A 22,343-nucleotide genomic window follows, 5' to 3' on the forward strand; every position below is an offset into this window, starting at 1 on the left:
TCCGAAAAAAAAAAAAAAAAAAAAAAGCAGAAACTAACACACCATTGTAAAGCAATTATACTCCAATAAAGATATAAAAAATAATAATAATAAAATAAAGGCAGTGAGAGTTCCACCTTGCCCATGCGGCTTCTGGGAGGAGATGGAGGGCACTTGTCACTTAGAGGTCCCATGTACTATATGCAGAGAAAACAGAATGACCAAAAGTGATTGAGAATTTAGTAATTTGATTAATAAAATATAAATGCACCCAGAAACAGAGGCATAGACATTCCTGATGCTTGCACATGGGGGTGGGGTGTTCATTCCATGTTCACTCAATGCACGTGGGTTTGAGCATCTCTTAGACAAACTCTGAGCTCACCCCTCAGATGGAGAAGCACTTCTCTGGTGCTTTATTTTTTATTTTTTATTTTTTGCTGTACGCGGGCCTCTCACTGTTGTGGCCTCTCCCGTTGCGGAGCACAGGCTCTGGATGCGCAGGCTCAGCGGCCATGGCTCACGGGCGCAGCCGCTCTGCGGCATGTGGGATCCTCCCGGACTGGGGCACGAACCCGCGTCCCCTGCATCGGCAGGCGGACTCTCAACCACTGCGCCACCAGGGAAGCCCTCTCTGGTGCTTTTGACAGATGAGGAAGGTGGGTCCCAGAGAGGAGAAGTGACTCGCTGAAGGTCACACATTCAGTGATGATCAAGACTGGGACTCAGACCCCAGTGCATAGACTCCCTGTACAGCGCTCTTGCCTTTCTGCCTTGCAACACCCCCATTCATCAGCTTCTCCGTGAACACATTTCATAGACACAGTTGAGTTGAATATTCCAGAGCCTCTGTTGGGTCACAGGCCCAGGGTCTCAAGCTGCCCACACACATCCCTAGCTCCAGCCTTGGAATCAAGGTTGAGCACTTAGCAGAGCTCCACTACCCACTTACTCTTTACCCAGTGAGCTGCTGCTAATAGCCAGCATCTTCCATGCTCAGCAGGATGCCTGCCCCTTTCCGAACCATCTATGAGATCAGCTAATTCCTTTCTTTCATTTAGGCTCTTACCCACCGTGCAGTGAGAGCCGGTGCCCCGCCAGCCTGCTCTCTCCCAGCCAGAGCCTGTCTCGGTTATTTGTATAAAGCAGAACCAGGTCCCTGAAGCTCATGGGTTCTCTGAACCCTTAGTCGGTGGAGGACGACAAGAAATCCATACAGCCTGCTGACGTTTCTCTCCAGAGAGCTCCCTCTAGCTCAGTGCGTTGGTGCCCTGGGATTATGTGCCTTCACTCTTGCACCAGCATTATTGAGTACTTACTGTGTATAAGGGGCACTGTCGAGAGATAAATAAGACAGATGCAAATGCTTTGGACTAGGCCATTTATCAAGTAATCCTTTCGGATGGGCACTTTATGACACACAATTCCAAGATCAAGGCCTCTGCCTTCCTGGGTTTCCATCTGATAGCAGCTGGATGAGTTAGGACTTTGGTTGGAAGTGACAAAGACCCAGCCTCGACTGGCACGAGCAAGTGATGGGAAATGACTGGCTTCTGATCTGGGAGGTCTGGGTCCAGCTTTAGGCATAGCTGGATCCAGGGGTCAGTGGGTGGCAACAGGATGGGCTCAGCTCTCTTCCATACTGGCTTTCTTCCCAGACAGTCTTGCTCTACATAGGGACCCTGGAAAGTCATGGCCTGCATTGTTAACCACTTTTAGGTTCAGCAGAAAGAAAGCTTGCCCCAAATTCCTAGGATTGACGCTCATTGGATCGTTTACTTATCTCTGAAGCAACCTTGTACAGCCAGCCCTAGGGAGGGACTGGCCCCACTCACATCATATGGACAAGAACAGGGAAAGGGTGTCCCCCAAGGAGAACCAGGGTTGCAGGATGCTGGGCAAGCAGAAACAACAGATGTCAGCTCTGTCAACCACCCCAGCACTCTGAGTACCCAGCTCTGGTATAATCCGTCTCTCTCTGAGACAGGCTGATCTGCATTTGGGCCAGGCACGTCTGTCCTCTTGGGCACAGGGTGTGTGGCAACAGCCCACAAGCCTTCCTGGCCTGTGCCATCTCCGTACCATCACCCACCTATATTCGTGGCATCATAGTGCCCTCTCATCACTCTAGCCAGAAACCACAGGTGCGTCCTTCCTCCCTTCCTTTGGTCGTCCATCCTGCTGCTCAGGTGGCCACAGCATTTGCGCACCTGTCCCTTCCTCACCATCCTTGAGTTACTCCGGCAGTTTCTGCCTAAGGTCCCTGTCCCCCACCCCCACCTCCGCAACACCTTTCTAAAACAGGCATCAGCAAACTACAGCCCAGGAGCCAAATCAGTTCCCCGCCTGTTTGTAGATGGCCCACAAGCTAAAAATGGTTTCCACATTTTGAAATGGCCAGGAAAACATGTTAAAGGGTGATCGTTTGTGACGCTCGAAAATTATGTGAGATTCAAATTGCTGTGAACATAAATAAAATTTTATTGGCACAGAGCCATGCCTATTTGTTGATGTGTATGGCTGCTTTCATGCTACTAAGGCAGAGATGAATAGTTGCGACAGAGACCATATGGCCCCTAAAGCCTGAAATACTCACTCTCTGGCCCTCTACAGAATTAAGTTTCCAGTTGGGGTTAAAATACTCTAATCCTCTCATTCCTGTGCTCAGAAGTCTAGTGCTCCCTGGTGTCATGGGGACACAGCTAGATTCCCACCCTGGCACTCAGGTCCTCTTCTCGTTGTCGCCTCCCCTGCTTCCTGGCTCCTGACTGCCCAGGATTCCCGGTCTCCAGGGCTCCCTCCTTCCTGCCTCAGCATCCAGTTCATTCCTTTGCCTAGAGAGACTCTCTCTCCTTCCTGGGAGAATCCAGGAAATCTTTGGAGCCCAGCTCTCTCATCTGCTGCTTTTCCCTGAGTCATCTTTTCTGAGTTGGAGTTAATTGCTCCCTTTTCTGTATTCCACTAAAATTCTGTGTAAGCTTCTCCCTGTGGCATTTGTCTTGTTACAGTCGCCATCCACTGCACATCTGTTTCCCCCTCCCCGCTAGATTGCAGACACTGCCAGGCTTATCCTTCCTCCCTCCCAGCCCCCAGCACAAATCCTCCTGGTAGATGGTACGTACTCAGTGCTTGTCAGAAGGAATGAAAGTCAGGGTCTGGTCTGGGAGCAGCTTCTGTTCCAGGGACAGACCTGCTGGTTGTAAAGGAACACACGCGTTGGAGAACTGCGGCTGGTAGAAGAAAAATATGAAACTAAGACAGAATGAACAAAGGATTCGAGTTGACTTAATGAGACTTTAAGGGGGGAGGGGGGAGAATCAGAGTTCTCTGGCATGTTCCTAGCCACCCAGTTTGGGTAGAGAGGGTCTTGTGAGGGAGGAAGACCTGTGCTTAGCAGCATGTGGACTGGTAGACCGTGAGAGGCAGAGAGTAGGCAGGTCTTAGTTACAAGGAGGCAGAGTGAGGCAGGCATCAGCAGCCACCATTTTTAATGTGTTTTATTCCCTAGACCAGCGTTTTTCAACCCAGATACTATTGGCATTTGGGGCTGTGTAAGTCTTGGTTATGGGGGCTGTTCTGTGCATTGTAGGATATTTAGCAGCATCCCTGGCCTCTGCACACTAGATGCCAGTAGCACCCCTGCCCCCAGTGTGACAACAAAAAGTGTCTCCAGAGCTCACCCAGGCAGGGGAGACAAAATCATTCCTGGTTGAGAAACACTTTCCCAGATGACGAAGAATGTGTTCCTTCACGTTCTGTGGTGAAAGACTTGTTTCTTTATTTCACCAACACTCTTGTGAAATACTAGAAAAGCATGTTTGTAGAATACTAGAAAAACGAATCACTCAATAAATGATCACATACTTGGTTGTCACAACGTCAAATTGCTTAAAAGTGTTGAAATGCTTACTCTTCTCGCTCTGTTTTCGTCCTGTCACGGACAGGTAACAAAGAGCTCACAGACCACACTTTAGCACAGCGCTAGACCCAGAAAAATATTCGAGAACCTTCATCCTCTGCTTGAATAGAAGGGAGGTATCATTCCCACTGAATGGGTATCGCTTTCATAAAGTCGAAAAATCATAAGTTGAATCATCATAGGTCAGGGATCGTCTGTGTAGTGCACTTCAGGAAGAGTTTGCAGTACTGGGCAGATAAAGAGGGAGACAGAGGCTGGCGGGAAAGCAGAGACTCATTTCCCTGCCTTAGTGATCAGCTCTCTCCTGCCATGTGCTGTGCGCCCTGCATCGAGGGGACAGGACATGAGTGAGTTGAGCTGAGGAACCCCTGGGGTCAGGCATCTCATTGGGGACCTCTTACTCTCCTCTTACTGAGGTGGAAACTGAAGACCGCTTTGTCAAAATGACATTTAGGGCTTCCCTGGTGGCGCAGTGGTTGAGAGTCCGCCTGCCGATGCAGGGGACACGGGTTCGTGCCCTGGTCCGGGAAGATCCCACATGCCGCGGAGCGGCTGGGCCCGTGAGCCATGGCCGCAGAGCTGAACATTTCTGGACTCTCAATCCAGTGCCCATTGTCCGATTCTTGACTGCCTCATGAATCTTAATTCTGTTGATGTTTGTGAAGAGGGGACGTGGGCCTGAGAAGACATCTAAGGGGAGAAAAGGCTAGAAGTGAAGGTTCGGTGACCTCACGTGGTTCGTTTTATAGTCTGTTCTATGGTTCAGTGAATCTCCTGTTTATAACAAGCTAATAACCTTCTCAAGCTTCACAGCGCTTCATGGAAGCTAAGTAGTGAAGCAGTTTTCCACAAGCTCACAAAGGAAAGCCAGGAAGAAAATCCAGACCCTCGTGACTCTTCATCAGAAACGTTTTCGACAGAAGCTAAGGATGAGAGCAAGCCTAGAACTTAGAAAGAATTAGGCAGACGTTTTTGTTCTTGTGAGATCTTAGGAGAAAGGGGTTATGTGTCTGAATTACAACCATCTGTCATTCAACAGCTGTTTAGTTAAGCACCTGGAATGTGAAACACCCTGGAAATCCATCAAGCCTGCCAGTGTCCTCTTTGTGCCTGTCACCTTGCTTCACCTTATTAGTTGAGCTCCAGCGGCTCAATGTCTCATTAGAACTGTGAACGTCGACAAGGCCCGCCGAGGGACTGCCTGGGATCTGTACAAAAGGAGAAGCTGTCATGTCCTTTCCGGGAAGGTCTCGGTGGGCCTTCCCAAATATGACTGGTCACCTCGGCCCCTGTTTTTACTCAGTCCTGACCTGAGGCTTCCTACTTTGAGGCTGCTCAGGGCACCAGCAGGGGTTAAGTCTGGGAAGAGAGGCAGGATTATATGCCAAGGAGAAGGGTGGCCAAACAGGGAACCTCTCGGGCTGGGGGTAGGGACACAGCACAGGACCTAGGAGTGCTGGGGCGGGGTGACCCCGACCCACGGCTATGGGTTATCAAGTAAGTGGTGATAGCAGCCCGTCAGGTCCCTCCACCAGCCTGGCGCCTTGGTCTCCTGGTTTGGCCCCATCGGGGCAGGAATGGCCCCTTGTTCTTCATATCCTAACCCCAGCCCCAGTTTGCCGAGACCCAGTGTGTCAGTCAGGGTTCTCCAGAGAAGCAGAAGCAACAGGAGGTACACACACTCTGTGTGTGTGTGTGTGTATCCATAAAGAGGTTGATTTCAAGGAATCAGTTCATGTGATTATAGGGCCTGGCAAGTCCGAAGTCTGAAGGGCAGGCTGTCAGGCTGAAAAAAAAACCACTCAGGAGCTGATGCTGCGGGTCTTGAGACAGAATTTCTCCGTCTTCTCTTCCAGGAAACCTCAGGTTTTGCTCTTACGGCCTTCAACTGATTGCACGAGGCCCACCCACATTATCAAGGGTGATCCCCTTAAAGGCAACCAACGGTAGATGTTAAGGCACGTCTGCAAAATACCTCCATGGCAACCCCTAGATTTGTGTTTGATTAAATGACTGGGTACTATCGCCTAGCCAGGTTGCCACATAAAATTAACCATCACCTCTACTAGACAGCCTGGTCATGATTTCAGGACCAGAGCAGGTCAGAGGTAAAGGGAGGGGCTGTTCCAGCCTCCTCAAGGCCCCTTGCTGGTTAGTGGTGAGCCCTAACCAGCGTTGCTGGTTAGACCGCTCGCTCTTGGCAAATCATCCACCCTCCCTTAACTTTGTCCTTGGGTGGGAGGCATTCCTGAGCCCATGCACCTGCTCCAGCATCTGTCTTTCCCCAGGCATTTGCTTGAGGCTGTCTAGGAAGGGGACGTACCAAGTATCTGTTGGAAATGATGGAGGTCTTTCCTGGCATGTAGGCATGGGTTAACTTGAGCTCTCTTGACTGATTGGTATGAATTTTTACTACGGGGCACTGAACTCCTAATGAATAGAGTGGCCATGAAATTTATAATCCAAACTGGGACACTTTGGAGAGTAGAGGGAACATTATTAATCATGCTGGACAGCAGATGTGAATCAAGATGGTTCTGGGGCAAATCAGAGCATATAAGAGACTTAATAACAGCAATCACTATGTTGTTCTTAAGAGTTCATTAACCCAGAGTAGTTTTCTGTGCCTGTGTTCCGTAGATGAAAGGTTAATTAAGTCAACAAATGTGAGTGCAGTTGTGGGCTGAGTTGTGGCCCCCCAAAGGTATGTTGAAGTCCTAGCCCTTGGCATCTGTGACTTCGACCTTGTTTGGAAATAGGGCCTTTGCAGATGTGATTAGTCAAGATGAGGTCATACTGGAGAAGCGGGGCGAGGTTGCTAAATCCAGTGACTGGTTCCTTACAAGAAAGCCATGTGAAGACACAGATGCCCAGAGGAGAAGGCTGTATGATGATGAAGCAGAGATTGGAGTGATGTGTCTGTAAGTCAAGGAACTCCAAGGATTGCCAGCTGTCACCAGAAGCCAGGAGAGAGGCCTGGAACACATTCTCCCTTAGTCTCTGAAAGGAACCAACCCTGACACCCCTTGATATTGGACTTCCAGTCTTCAGAACCACAAGAGAATAAATTTCTGTTGTTTTAGGCCACCTTGCGTGTGGTACTTTGTTACAGCAGCCCTAAGAAACGAATATGGGACTTCCCTGGTGGCACACTGGTTAAGAATCTGCCTGCCAATGCAGGGGACGCGGGTTCGATCCCTGGTCCGGGAAGATCCCACATGCCGCGGAGCAACTAAGCCCATGCGCCACAACTACTGAGCCTGCACTCTAGAGCCCGTGAGCCACAACTACTGAGCCCGCGTGCCCCAGAGCTCCTGCGCCGCAACTACTGAGCCCCCGTGCTGCAATTACTGAAGCCTGCGCTCCTAGAGCCTGTGCTCCACACCAAGGGAAGCTACCGCAATGAGAAGCCTGAGCGCTGCAACGAAGAGTGGCCCCCGCTCGCCGCAACTAGAGAAAGCCCTCACGCAGCAATGAAGAGCAGCCAGTAAAAGAAAAGAAACTAATATGGGTAGCCCCTACATGCCAGGTTCTGGTGGAAGTACCAGGGGTACATCAGCAACCCACAGCAGATACAGCCCAATCTTATGAGGGCTCACAATGTAGAACTTTGTCCCTGCGACTTTGCACAGACTGCTGGCTATATGGTCTAGCCAGACAATAATTGTTTCTGCAGGTTGATCAGGCAACTGAAATTAACACCTGGCCCAAATTGATTCTCACACCCACCTTTGCCAGCTGAGAACAACAGGACAAGTCAAGTGGGTTCTGTTTCTGACTTTGGCAATGGTGACATGGGCTCAGGTGACATCAAGGTCTTGTTCCAGGGGTGCAGAGTGCCTGTTGTGATGAACCCACCTAAAAAATGGGTCACAACAGGCAGAGCCCACGCTGCTTCCTGGGCTTCTGAGCTCGGGAGATGAGCTCACCTTTCTAGCAGCAGCAGCAGGACCATATCCAGCCCCATCCCAAAGTCTCGTCCACAGGAAACATGGTGGCTGACATGTACGATTTTCACGTGAATCCAGGTGCTTGTTACTTGTCCATCCATGTTGCGAAAACTATGCCAATGAGGGAAAACAGCGGGGAGTGCTAAGGTTTATCAGTGGTAATCAATATGCTCCCCTTTTCCTATGTTGTGGGAAGTTCTATGGATCTCTCTTTACTGACATATAACAAATATAAAAAAAAAAAATACAGATTTTTAAGTGCACAGCTTGAGTTTGACAAGTGTATGTAACCATGTAACTACCACCCCAGTCAAGACCTGGGACATTTCTGTCACCCTAGAAAGTTTCCTGTGCCCTTTTCTAATCAGCCCCTCCCCCAGCCCCAGAGGTTCTGATTTCTATCGCCGAGGGTAGTGTTGACTGTACTTGGGCATCATATCTGTGGCATCATGCTATTTGTGCTAGATTCTTTCACGCACCATATTTTTAAGCTTCATTCTTTACTGATAAATCATAATAAATGGACTTCAGCATTTTACTATAAAAAACAATATAATCATGTTATAAAGCGTTTGGCAAGGGGGCGATGGGAGGGAAAGTGATTTAGGATTCTTCTATGTGCCACAGCCGTTGTAATGGTTTTAATGTATTTCTTTCTAGTTCTTTTCATTTGCTTATTTGTTCATAGCTGCAAAAAAGCCATAGGTGAATTTTTCGTGTTTCTTTTTAAAATTTATGATAAACATTTTTTCCACATCCCGTGTCTTTACCATTTTTGATAATACTCTATCTAAATTGTGCCATGAGGGCAGGGGCTTTCACTGTCATGTTCACTGATGTATTCCCAATATGTAGAACAGTGTCAGGACGTTGGTAGGTGCCAGTAAATGTTTGTGGAAGGACTAGATGAATGTATCACAGCTACTTAACCATTTCCCTATTACTGGACAATTAGTGGCTTCAGTGTTGAACCATTAGAAATAATAAATGTCTTCACACAAATGGTCCTCCCGCCCCATTTTGAGTGACATTCTTAGAACAAATGCCAAATATTGTGTCAGAGAAGAAACATGTTATGGTTCTTGTTAAGACAGTCAAGTGCCTTGGAGAGCTGAATTAACTCAGGTATCAGTCTTGGCTCTGCCACTTACTTGCTGTGTGATCTTGAACAAATTACATCACCTTTCTGTGTCCTAGTTTGCCCATCTGTAAAATGGGACTAATGGTAATATTTCCCAGGCTTGTTGTGAGGATTAAGTGAACTACTATGTGTAAAGTACTTAGAAGGCTTGGTGCATAGTAAGCCCTGTATATATATTTGCTGTTTATGTTTTATACGTAAAAGAGGTTATGCTAAGAAAAGTTTTGCCTATCTTTCCAAATAGAAATGGTTTATATCTTAATAACCACTGTCCTTTTGATAACTTAATAGCACTGTGTGGTGCCCACTGGCGAGTGGCTCAGAGTTGGGTCGCCGTGTAATGGACAGGAATCTTGGTGACTGGTTCACGTCAGATGTTTTGTGTGCCTGCCTGTAAAATGCTTATGCCGGATGCCATCCAGTAGGGGCAGGGACAAGTCCGGGGTGAACAGTTTGTCCTCACAGCCCTCAGAATGCTCAACCTAGTGCTGGAGAGAGACATACAGACACAACTAAAGGTTCTTCCTATCGTGGCAGTGAACAAAGTCCCCCCCAAATGAGAACAAATCCCCTATACTTATTGAGAGTTTACTACAAGGGAGTCGGCCACCATCACTTGTGTTTGCCAGAGACTCAAAGGCAGGTAGGGGAGTGGGGCAGCTTTATAGCGGAAAAGAAGAAAAGACTTCCATTTTGCCCTGAAGGAGGTTGCCGGCCTGGGGAAGCTGGAGGTAGCTAAATAGAGGCAGGGTATTTTTTTTTTTAATTTTATTTATTTATTTATGGTTGTGTTGGGTCTTCGTTTCTATGCAAGGGCTTTCTCTAGTTGCGGCAAGTGGGGACCACTCCTCATCGCGGTGCGCGGGCCTCTCACTATCGCGGCCTCTCTTGTTGTGGAGCACAGGCTCCAGACGCGCAGGCTCAGTAGTCGTGGCTCACGGGGCTAGTTGCTCCGCGGAATGTGGGATCTTCCCAGACCAGGGCTCAAACCCGTGTCCCCTGCATTGGCAGGCAGATTCTCAACCACTGCGCCACCAGGGAAGCCCCCAAGGCAGGGTATTTTATGCCATTGGTTTGGGGAGTGTATTCATTTCCTAGGGCTGCTGTTACAAATTACCACAGACTGGGTGACTTAAACAGTAGAAATTTATTCTCTCAGTTTTGGAGGCCGGAAGTCAGAGATCAAAGTATCAGCAGAGTTGGTTTCTCCTGGAAATTCTGAGGAGAATCTTTTCCTTGTCTCTGTCCTTGCTTCTGGTAGCTGCTGGCAATCCGTGGCATCCCTTGGCTTATGGACACATCACTCCTATCTTTGTGTTTGTGGTCACATGGCCACCTTCTCTGTTTCTGTGTCCTTTCCTCTTCTTAGAATGATACCAGTCCTTGGATTTATGGCCCACCTTAATCCAGTATGACCTCATTTTAACTCAGCTACCTCTGCAAAGACCTTATGTTATGAACAAGGGGACTGCATTCCCTCAAAATCCATACGTTGACGCTTAACCCCCCAAATGACGATATTTGGAAATAGCGCCCTTAGGGAGATAATTAAGGTTAAATGAGGTCGTAAGGGTAGGGCCCTAATGTAATAGAACTTGTGTCCTCATAAGAAGTGAAAGATACCGCTTATATGTGGAATCTAAAAAAATGGTACAAATGACCTTATTTACAAAACAGAAAGAGTCACAGATGTAGAAAACAAACTTATGGTTACCAGGGGGGGAAAGTAGGGGGGCGGGATAAATTGGGAGATTGGGACTGACATATGCACACTACTATATATAAAATTGATAACTAAAAAGGACCTACTGTATAGAACAGGGAACTCTTCTCAGTACTGTATAATGACCTACATGGGAAAAGAATCTAAAAGAGTGTACATATGTATATGTATAACCGATTCATTTTGCTGTATAGCAGAAACTAACACGACATTTTAAATCAACTATACTCCAATAAAAATTTTTTTTAAAAAGTGAGTTTCCCATAGACAGCAAAAAAAAAAAAAAAAAGAAGTGAAAGAGACACCAGAACAGAAGTGCACGCACACAAAGAAGAGGCCATGTGAGGACACGGTGACCAGGCAGCCATCCACAAGCCAGGAAGAGGGCTCTCACCAGAAATCAGCCATGCCAACACCTTGATCTTGAACTTCCAGCCTCCAGAACTGTGAGAAAATTAATTTCTCTTGTTAAAGTCCTCCAGTCTGTGGAATTCTGTTATGGCAGCCCTAGCAGTCTGATGTACCTTCTTTCCAAATAAGGTTGAGTTCCAGGTTCCTGGTGGACATGAATTTTGGCAGGGGACACCATTCACCCCATTGTGGGGGTCATATTTAGCTTTCTCTGGCTGGTCTTGAGTTGGAAATTGGGACAAAACAGTAGGGAGGCTGGCCCTCACTGACCACGTCCTGACCATCTGGACCATTACTACCACTGTGGGCCAGTTGTGGTTGGGCTTCCTGGACCAGCTGCTGCAGAGGACATGGGTCAGAGTTGTCCTGTATGGCCTGGCTAGTGTCCGTTTGCATGTTCAGGCTCTTGTCCTGCTGCTGCTAACCAGCTGTGGTGCTGAGGAAAGCACTTGACCTGTCTGGACTCCAGTGTTCTCTCTCCCCTTGAAAATGGGACATTAAGCTGTTCTCCGTGGGCGGGAGAAAGATGCTTAGCATCAGGGCAGGGAGAGAGGTGGAGATGGAGAGGATGGCTTAGAACATATTTCCCTGGTGATTTTGATAAGCCCATGGACCCTCCTGGGTGGAGAACAGCTGGGCCACTTGGCATCTGGAGCCTCTTCCAGCCATAAAATTCCACAGTGGTTTCTCCTGGAGAGAACAATCCTCCTGCTGGATCTTCCAATCATATTTTTATTTTTCCTGGCGTTTAATCTCTTTTGGAATGTACTGCAATGAGAGAGAAGATTTTAAACTCACTTTCATGCTGGTTAAGCCAGTGATTTAATCTAATTATTTTTACTCCTGTTTGGGACATGAGAGTGATGCTGTAAAACCTAGACATTTCAGCTGTTGTCCATGAAAGGTACACAATTCTTAGCAACTTTATTTTAAACCATAGGGGCTTCCCTGGTGGCGCAGTGGTTGAGAATCTGCCTGCTAATGCAGGGGACACGGGTTCGAGCCCCGGTCTGGGAGGATCCCACATGCCGCGGAGCAAGTAGGCCCGTGAGCCATAACTACTGAGCCTGCGCGTCTGAAGCCTGTGCTCCGCAGCAAGAGAGGCTGCGATAGTGAGAGGCCCGTGCACTGCGATGAAGAGTGGCCCCCGCTTGCCACAACTAGAGAAAGCCCTCGCACAGAAACGAAGACCCAACACAGCAAAAATAAATTAATTAATAAACCATAGAATTGGGGGAAAATCACGATTTTTTTTATTTTTTTGCTTTGGTTTCTGGCACTGGGTGGTTTCTAAACCACAGAAGTCGAAATGATAGAAATTTGAAGCTATTTAAATTACTCCCCAGCCTTCCCATCTAGCTTTCATAGTTTCAGAATAAACGTCAGGGCTTAGAATATGGGGTTATTTTAAACCAGGGTAGAAAGCAAAGGGAGAATGGCATGTTTTGAGGCAATTTTTTTTTTTCCTTTTTGAAAAATTCAATTCACAGTTTCTAGTCCCTAAAGAGAATCAACTAATTAAAAGGTTTAAGAAAGATCAGCTTCTAATGGAAGGACATCGCTATCAAACACTCTCCGTCTGGGAAGGGTCACGGTTCAGCATCCAAGCAGCAGTTTGAAAAGCCGGGAGCTGAGAAAGGGGGGTATAGCCACACCATCTCCTGGGCATCCTTCCGGGCAGAGCTCATCCTAGCAGCTCCTGGGTTTGTATCAGAAGGGAGGTGGAAGGCCAGATACTCATCACTCAACGGGCATTTCCTGAACACCTATCTTGTGCCAGGACGTGGCAGCTCACAGACGTGACCAGTGCAGCCAGACCAGGGCAGACTGGAGAAATTGCCAGGGCTGGACCACGCAGGGTCTTAAAGACCTTGATAGGGTTCTGGGCATTTCTCCGAAGAGGAGTCGAAAGCCACTGAGGAGTTCTAAGCCATAAATGCATGTGGAAAACAGAAAGGAGCAGATTGAGAATGGTCGTGGGGAGGTCAGGCAGAAGGCGGGTGCAGTGGTCCAGCCAGAGTGGATGCAGGTGGTGGAGATAAGGAAGCTGATGGACTCAAGAGCTGTTCTGGAAGTAAGATTGTGGAGGATTGGCTAAAAGAGGGCAGAGTGTACCAGTTAGCTTTCGGTGCAGGAAATAGAAACCATTCTCAATATTTTCAACAGAAAGGAATTGAATTCAGGGAATTAGGTCCTTACAAAATTGCAGGAAGGGCCAAAGGAGCAGGAATTGGAAATGGAATATTCAAATTCAAAAGCATCTTATGTACAAATAAGGAAGTAGATGCTATTGTCAGGAGAGCCTGTCCACACTTAGATCTCCGAAGCCTTGGTTGCTAGAGGAATAACACCTCTCCCTCTTTTCTGTCCTCTGAATCTGCTAGGTTGGCCGAACCTACTTCTCATTCAGAACCCTAGCTGCATGGTAGGTCAGGTTCCACAGAATAGGAAACAGGGCTAGTATGTGTGAACATGCAGTGCATAGCCTGCACACCCATACCTAGTGTTCTCGATAGGAAGGCTCATGGAAGGAAGTCGAAATGGATGCTGAGTGCCAACTGGCCTGTCCACTTATCACAGGATATGAGGGAGGAGGAGGTCATCAAGGATGGCACCAGACCAACATGGAGGGTGGGCCGTTCGCTGGGGACAGGTTTAAGGTATTTATAAGATAGCCAGAGAGTGATGTGCCATTGCCAGCTGGGTATGTTAGGTCTCGAGTTCAGGAAAGATTGAGATCTGGGAGAAGTCTGCAGAGATTAGAAAGTCAAAGCCAGGTCACCTGGAGCGAAGAGGGCTCAGGGCAGATCCCCTGGAGCCCCAAGGTTCGGGGTCCCACAGAGGATGGGGCCCTCTAAAGGAGACTAGGCAAGTGAGGACAGCGTGGGGTCAAAGAAACTAAGAACATTGCAAGAAGGTGGAGTCACACAGCAATGTGGGTGAACCTGAATGCATTTTGCTAAATGAAAGGAGCCAGACCAAAAAGGCTATATATTCCATGATTCCATTGATATGGCATTCTGAAAAAGACAACACATCAGGGGTTGGGATTCGGGGGAGAGTTCAGCTACAAAAAGGCTGCAGAAGGGAATTTGGGGGTGGGGGAACTCTTCTGTCTCAGAGGCTTGAGAACCCACAGAAATGCACATCACAACGAACAAATCTTACTGTAAGATGGATGGGTGGATGGTTGGATGGATGGATGGCTAGATAGATAGATAACACATACATTCATTCATACATATGTTCATTCATACATAAAAGAAGTGGTCAGTTTTATTAAATGTTTCAAGGAGGTCAAGGAAAATGAGTGACAGGTTTCCCCAGGATCCACAGAACAGTGGGCTAGACCTCTGTATGAGTGGGTCCTGAGCTATAAGTGGAGTTGACCGAAGACATGCAATGTGTATTCCTCCTTTTGAGAGCATGACTTCTTGACACGGCCCTTGGAGCTTCCAGGAATACAGAACCTGCTCCTTGGATAAAGGAGACCTTAGTCCCGAGATGTGCCCCTCTTGTGGGTAAAATGCTTGGATGGAAAGAGCCTGGTGTTCGTTGGGCTCCCAGCCTGGGTTCTTCTCTCACCTGTGCCAAACAGCGGTTGTATGACTGCAGGTGAATCCTTAAGCCTCGCAGAGTCTCCATTTCCTCATCAACAAAATGGGAATAATGATCTTCTCAGGACTGACATGGCAGATTAAAGGACTTTGAAAAGTCAGTTACGCAGCCTCCAAAACTTGACGAGGGTGCCACTCTCTCCATGGGCTTGCTGCCCATCCCACCTCCCCCAGGTCAGTAACCCCTGGCTTCCTTCATGCCTCACCATCACAGCAGGCTTCTTCCTGTCTCTCAGTCATTTGTTGCCTTATTGGACCCTCACCAGCCCGTTAAGGGCACACCCTCAAGGCTAAGCCCCTAGCCTAGCACCTGGCACATAGTAAATGCTCAAGAAGCATGTATTGACTTGAACTCGTTCAGGATCAGGGTGTTTGCCATCCTGATAACCTCCTGCTTTCTGAATAACTTTGGCTTTCTCCAGAAGTTCCCACCACCCTCCAAGGTGAAGAGCTGCCAGACCTAAGGATGCTCACAGATGCATCGGGGCCTCATCCACCTGCTCCCAGAGAGCCCATCACCTGCTGCGTGGGGGCTTAGGTAAATACTTGTTGAACAAATTCATACATTTTGGAACTAGCAGCATTGTTGGCCAAAGTATAGAGCCTTGAAAGGGCAACATAAATTCGCGGTTTCTGAAATATAATGGCGTCACCCATGTAACTGTGTGTGTCAACAGGAAAGGTCAGGTGTGCGCTAGGGGTCTGGCTTATAAGGTGTTAGAGAACTTAGTAGCTAGTGGTGGGGAAGGGATGGCAGATGTCCCCTGGGACCTTACATTTACCCCCTCAGTGTTCAGGAAGGCAATTGGCAGGACAGACTTCCCGCCCCACATCCCCCCTGCCCTGCACACAGTGGTGGGGGGATGTTCCAGAGCCAAGGGTGACGGAGAAACCGACTCTGGGCTCCGAGGTCCCCAGGAAAGAATGCTGAAAGAGGGGTGGGGAGTGGCTGCTGGGTCGCTGGCAGCTTTATCTGCCCTCCTCCTCCTCCCCTGCCCGCCCCCGGGTGTGGACGTTGCTGGAATCATCTCTGGTTTCCTGAGCTCAGCTCCACCTGCAGACACATCTCTTCCCTACCCCCACCAGATTTCTGCGGCTTAAAGGCTTTCGCGTGACCTCGAAAGCCGCTTGTGTGCGCCCTGTTGATTCCTCTCTTCTCCCTGGTGGGGATTTGAGCGGGTAGGGCGGACTCGGCCCCTCTCAGACCCGCAAGCATCCCACCATTGAACGTGGCCGGGGGCCCCCAATCCCAGCAAGCCCAAGAGGGGAGAAGTTGTTTTTCTCCGGAAGCTGGGATTAAACTGCGCCAGCATTCAGATCCTAACGTGGCCGGTATAATCACGCTTGCTCTTTTTCCCACTAAGCTGATCTCATCTTCTCTTTTGCTTTCACAAACCAAGGCTCATCCTCTGGAACAGCGGGCACAGACCTGGTGTGGGGGGAGGAGTCTGTAAGTCAACAGTCCTCAGAGTGATGGCAGCCTAGCTGGGATAAGTGCTGTGCATACACTATGTGTATCACTTAATCCTTACAGCAGCCTGGCGGGCAGGTTCTGTAGCGTGCCCATTTATAGGTGAGGTCACAGTCCTGAGGTGTTAAACAACTCGCCAAGGTCATGCAGGTAACAAGTAAAGGACAGAGGCACTTCCTGAAACCTAAGTTACCTGCTTCTAAAAACAAAGCCTTAAGCCGCTGTATGGGCTGCCTGCAGTTTAAAATGGCTGCTGTTGAAATAGAGACACAGACGTAAAGAATGGACATGTGGAAACCGGGATGCGGGGAAAGGGGGAAGGGACGAATTGAGAGATTGGAATTGACATATACACACTACTAGATAGCTAATGAGAACCTACTGTATAGCACAGGGAACTCTACTCATTGCTCTGTGGTGACCTAAATGGGAAGGAAATCCAAAAAGAGTGGATATATGTATATGTATAGCTGATTCACTTTGCTGTACACCAGAAACTAACACAACGTTGTAAAGCAACTATACCCCAATAAAAATTAATTAAAAATAATAAAAATTAAAAATAAAATTGTTGCTGTTGATGACGAAGGTGGGAGGGGTGGAGTTCCTGCTGCATGTGCTCCATGGTCTCTACACCCCACCCCCCGTATGCCAATTTCTAGAGGATTTGACTCTTAAACTGGGGAATGGACTGGTCCCAGCTACCAGCTGCCAGCTAGGGAGGGCAGGGTGGCCATCTCCCTGCTTGCAGCCTTTGCTATCCGCGCCAGGGCATGCACACACAGTAACAATGACTATTTCACCACCTTGCATGGCAGCAGATTGCCACTGAAGAAACAGAAGGACAGAGAGGTTAAACGACTCGGCCAGGGTTCCACAAGCTGATGGGTAGTTGAATCAGAACCCAATTCAAATCTTCCATTTCAAGTCAGTACAGCATGATTTCTATCCATGTTAGAGGCAGCCCTTAACCCTGGACGAGGAACTCAGGATCCCCTTGCTGCGTCCTGACCTATATGGTCCCTGAACTAGTCACTGCCCCGCTGAGTCTCATCTGGAAAACAGGGATATTTGTGGCTGCGGTGCCTGCCTCATGGGCTCAGGGTGTGTCCAGAAGACTTGGGTGGGTACAGAGAGTGATTAGCAGCTGGTAGCTCTGCTGGCAAAATTCAGACCATGATGGCATTCACTCCCCTCCACAGCCCTCCAGTGTACGCATGGGGTCACGGAGCAAGGCGCTTTGGCTGAACCATTAGAAGCCTGTTCCTACCAAGGACAAAGCCATTTACAACCCGCATCCCCTCTCTGCTGGAGCCCAGACGATAATGTCCTTATGGCAGAAAGGCAGCATTACTTGATTCTAATTTTCCAAGAGTGCCCAGTATTGGATAAATCACTGCTTTGGAGAGTCAAAAACTGTCTCGAATTTTCATGGCAGAAATGTCTGCTTGATCTGCCCTGAAATATCCCAGACAGTTACATTTCTCCTGGAAACAAGATCCTGGACTCAGCAATGTCGAGTTACTGCCTTTATAATTCTCCATCTCTGAGCCGACAAGCCTTGAAGGGGACCCATGCCCTTGAACTGACAGCAGCAATTCTATTAAAGAAGTTTGATTACAGGGGAAAGAAAAGTGAAAGAATCTATGTTTCAGTAAATGCTGCTTGTTTTAAAGTGGGAACATGTTCTGGGAGTCTGGAGAGCTAATGTTTTCTAGGTCTTGTTGGGAGAATCTCATCTTAAACAGAAGAGTTTTAAGGGAGAAACCATCCTTTCAGAGCTTAGAGCCGAATTATATTTACAGAGAAGGGATTTTTGTCCTGGAAGTTTCTACGCGTTTATCAAGTGCCCACTCTGAACCAGGTATCATTCTAGGCATTTAAGAGGTTTGCAAGGGTAACGAAAGCATTCTAACAGGATGAGATGATGTCGATTGTCGATTGTCATTTTTGTTAATATTTTAGCATTGTTTATTCAACTGAATGTTAAGGTCTATTGAGAACCTACTGTGTGCCAGGCCTGGCCGAGGCACTGTGAATGCAATGCAGGGCAATGTGGATCCCTGCCTTCCAGAAGCTTCCGGTCTAGCTGAAGTGCCGAGGACGTGGCGGCGTTTTGGTGTTTGGGGAGCCTGCAAAAATGACATTCACAAAAAAAATACTTACCTGTTGGTCATCTCCAATGGGGGGGCGGGGTGGTGAGAAGGAATTATCCCGCCATTATAGGTGACATTAATGTCCAAGAGCCCATAGCAGAAGCATTCTTGGGCCAAAGAAGGGCCTATGACATGGTACTCAGTGGCCTGAGATGCCACCCATGCCAGTGGAAGCACACCTGGCACCTGAGTGGGCCTGAGAGGTTAGGGGACAAGGATGCTGTCAGTCCTCACCTCCTCCCTTGTTCCCGCTCGGCATCAGGTGCCCCTCCAAGGCTTACCTAGAGCCTCGCCTCCCATGGATCATTTCCCCTGCTCTGTGTGGCACTGCTAAAAGAGTGCCCTCCCTGGGGACAGGAGATTTTCCGAGTGCCGGCGCTGCCATCCTTGACCCTGCCAACGTCACTTGACCTCTCTGGGATCTTGGCTTCCCCCTCTGGAGTGACAGGTCCATTGTGGGCAGGAGGAGAGATTGGGAGGAGGGGCCGATGGGTCTGGGACAGGCTGGAAGGGCTGTGCAAGAGGCCGCCTGTCCCTGAGCTCTGAAACGACTCTAGCGGAAGGGGATGGGCCTCCCCTCTCCCCTTCGTGGAGCTGCATCTCAGTTATGACTTGACTGGTGAGGGAAGAGTATTCCACAGTCCTGGGCGGGGGGGTGGGGGGCAGGGTGGAAGCCCACCACAAGCTTGACACACTGTAACAGTAAGGCACGTTATTAGAATTAGTCTCACCGTTTTACCGATGAGGAAACTAAGGCACAAAGAGGTTAAGGAACTTGTCCCTGTCGACCCAGCCTGTTAAGTGTTAGAGCAGAGAACTGAACTTGGCCGTGTGACCTTGGAGACTGCCCTCCCAAGCAGGACAGCCATCCCTGGCCTCAGCCTGACCGTTGGCAGGGATTGTGTTTGTAACAGATCCGAATGTGTGTTGAGGCCACTTGGAAAGCTGTCTGCGAGGAATGTGGTTGGAATCCATTGACAAAACAAGGAACATCCCGATTTTCTTCTTTGGTGACTTTTGACTTCTTTATACTTTTTTTGGTAACTTTATTGAGATGTAATTCATATACCGTACAATTCATCTGTTTAAAGTGTACGATTCAGTGGCTCTTGATATTCAGAATTGTGCAAGCATCACCACAAACAATTTTAGAACATTTTCATTACCCCAAAAAGAAGCCCTGTACCTTTTAGCTGTCATCCCCCAAACTCCATACCCTCCAGCCTTAGGCAACCATTAATCTACCTCTATCTCTACGGATTTGCCTGTTCTGCACATTTTATATTAATGAGATCATACAATAGGTAGTCTTTTGTGAGTGGCTTCTTTTAACTTAGCACAATGTCCTCAAGCTTCCTCCACGTTGTAACATGTATCAGTACTTTATTTCTTCTTATTGCCAAATAATATTTCGTTTGTATGTATATATCACGCTTTATTTATCCACTCATCAGTTGGTAGATGTTTGGGTTGTTTCTGCATTTTGGTTATTATGAATAATACTGCTACGGACATTTTGTGTGTGGGTTTTGTGTGGACATATGTTTTCATTTCTTCTGGGAAGGTACTTGGGAGTGGAATTGCTGGGTCATATGGTAACTCTGTTTAACCTTTTGAGGAACTGCCAGACTCTTTTCCAAAGGGACTGCACCATTTTGCATTCCCACTAGTAATGTATGAGTGTTCCAGTATCTCTCCATCCTTGCCAACCCCTGTTATTATCTGTCTTTTTGTTTATAGCCATCCTAGTGGGTATGAAGTGTTTCATTCTTTTTTTTTTAATTGCAAGGGATATGCAAAACGTGATCAACTTTAAGGTACTAGAATATCTGGATAATTCCATATCCAGCAATGTTTTCCTAAGAGTGCAGGTCTGCCCTGGACAGAAAAGTAGCTGGCCTCTCCCCTGGCAGTCTAACACCAGGGGGGCTCTTCAGTTCCATGGCCGACCCACCCAGACCTCAAATGACACCCCTTGGTAACTAATATTGAATACCTCACCATGTCCTCTTGTCTTCCAGCGATTCATGAGTTCCCCGCAGACCTGTTCTCCAATAATGAGCGACAGCATGGAGCCGTCCTGCTGCATATCCTTGGTGTAAGTGGCCCTCTCGGGGTAGGATGGCCCTAAACTTCAGGCATGTGAAACCTGTCTTCAGAGCACAGCGTGTCAAAGATCTCATCCAGTCTTTGTAGAGCCCTGTGAGAACAGATGCTGGATGTGTTTTAACCACAAAGAAATGAAACCTTAAGGATATGAAATGATTTGTTCAGTGTCACACAGCGAGTGGCCCCAGAGCCGAGACAAGGATTCACGTCTTGTTGTGCCTCATTTTCCGCTTTTATGAAATGGGAGCGACGGCATCTTTCCCAGATGTATAAATACAAGTGAACACGGGTCAAGTCCATCAGACGTCGCAGGGCACGTGATAAGGGCTCTGTCCCCACTTGCTATCATGATCCCCGGGATCCCTCCACATTTTACTGCCTTGACATAACTAGTTTAAGACTTTGGTGCCCTTCTTCTCAAACTTCCCACAGTGTTAGATGAGCCTGATGACCAGTGGTGGAGTTCAAGTAGCATTTCGAAAAGGTACAGTGAGCTCAAAACTAAATCATAGGTAAAAGTCGCTCTTCTCTGCAGGCGAACTACAGCCCGCAGCCACTGCCCATGTCTGTAAATAAAGTTTTATTGGAACACAGCCATTCTCACGCTTTTCTGTATCAACTGTGGCTGCTTTTATGCTTCACTAGCAGAGCTGAGTAGCTGTGTCGGAGACTCCGTGATCCACAAAGCCAAAATAATTTACTGTCTGTCCCTTTGTAGGAAAAGTTTGCCAGCCCCATTGTTTACTGCAGGGAAATGAAAAGTGCTCAGGGTTTAATTTTCTCCTTCGCATCAATCACAACAAATGTTCCTCCTGATGTGGTTCCCTGACCACCCAGCACCATCTGCTTACATATTTAAATCCAACACAGTATTCGTCTTTGCAAGAGATAATTAAGCAAGTGAAAGCTGGGATTCTCACATAGAGAGTTGCCACCTGAGAATAATGTATGAGTGAAGTTTTAATTAACAGGATAAACCACTAGTGAAAATGAAGGTTGTGGGCAAATTTTGAGTGACAGACCTGTATATTATTTCTCTAATAGAGTTATTATCTTCCTAGTATCTCTGGCTTTCCCATGCCCTCTCCTTTCACTGAGGGGGTGTGGGTTTGGCAAATTAGTCCCGTAGTTCTGTCCCTCTGCCTCATCAAAGTCTTGACAAAGCTTTTTTTCCTGAACCTGAGAGGACCTCAGGAATTTTGCAGGAATGTTATTTTTTTTTTAATTTTTTAAAAAATTTTATTTATTTATTTACTTGACTGTGTTGGGTCTTCGTTGCTGTGCGCGGGCTTTCTCTAGTTGAGGTGAACAGGGCCTACTCTTCCTTGCCGTGCGCAGGCTGCTCATTGCAGTGGCTTCTCTTTCTTTTATTTTTTTTAAATAAATTTATTTTATTTATTTATTTTTGGCTGCGTTGTGTCTTTGTTGCTGCGCTCGGGCTTTTTCTAGTTGCGGTGAGCGGGGCCTACTCTGAGTTGCGGTGCGCGGGCTTCTCATTGTGGTGGCTTCTCTTTGTCGCGGAGCACGGGCTCTAGGCGCATGGGCTTCAGTAGTTGTGGCACGCGGGCTCAGTAGTTGTGGCGCACGGGCTTCGTTGCTCCGCGGCATGTGGGATCCTTCTGGACCAGGGCTTGAACCCGTGTCCCCCACATTGGCAGGAGGATTCTCAACCACTGCGCCACCAGGGAAGCCCAGCGGTGGCTTCTTTTGTCGCGGAGCATGGGCTCTAGGCGCGTGGGCTTCAGTAGTTGTGGCGTGCAGGCTCAGTAGCTGTGGCTCACGGGCTCTAGAGCACAGGCTCAGTAGTTGTGGTGCACGGGCTTCATTGCTCCGCGGCATGTGGGATCCTTCTGGACCAGGGCTTGAA

The 22,343-nt window shown here is 48.0% G+C and overlaps 1 protein-coding gene across 2 annotated transcripts in view; it reads left to right on the forward strand.

The window, feature by feature from the left end:
* SLC24A4 (solute carrier family 24 member 4) overlaps positions 1–22,343 on the forward strand; it is a 173,974-nt gene that overhangs the window by 96,637 nt on the left and 54,994 nt on the right. For both annotated transcript variants that reach the window (XM_007454717.1, XM_007454716.1), the window contains one exon: positions 20,389–20,465. In XM_007454717.1, the coding sequence (XP_007454779.1) occupies positions 20,389–20,465 (77 nt within the window). The remainder of the gene's footprint in view (positions 1–20,388; positions 20,466–22,343) is intronic.

Source organism: Lipotes vexillifer, unplaced genomic scaffold (genome assembly GCF_000442215.2).
Source record: "Lipotes vexillifer unplaced genomic scaffold, Lipotes_vexillifer_v1.1 scaffold1126, whole genome shotgun sequence".
Lineage (NCBI taxonomy): Eukaryota > Metazoa > Chordata > Mammalia > Artiodactyla > Lipotidae > Lipotes > Lipotes vexillifer.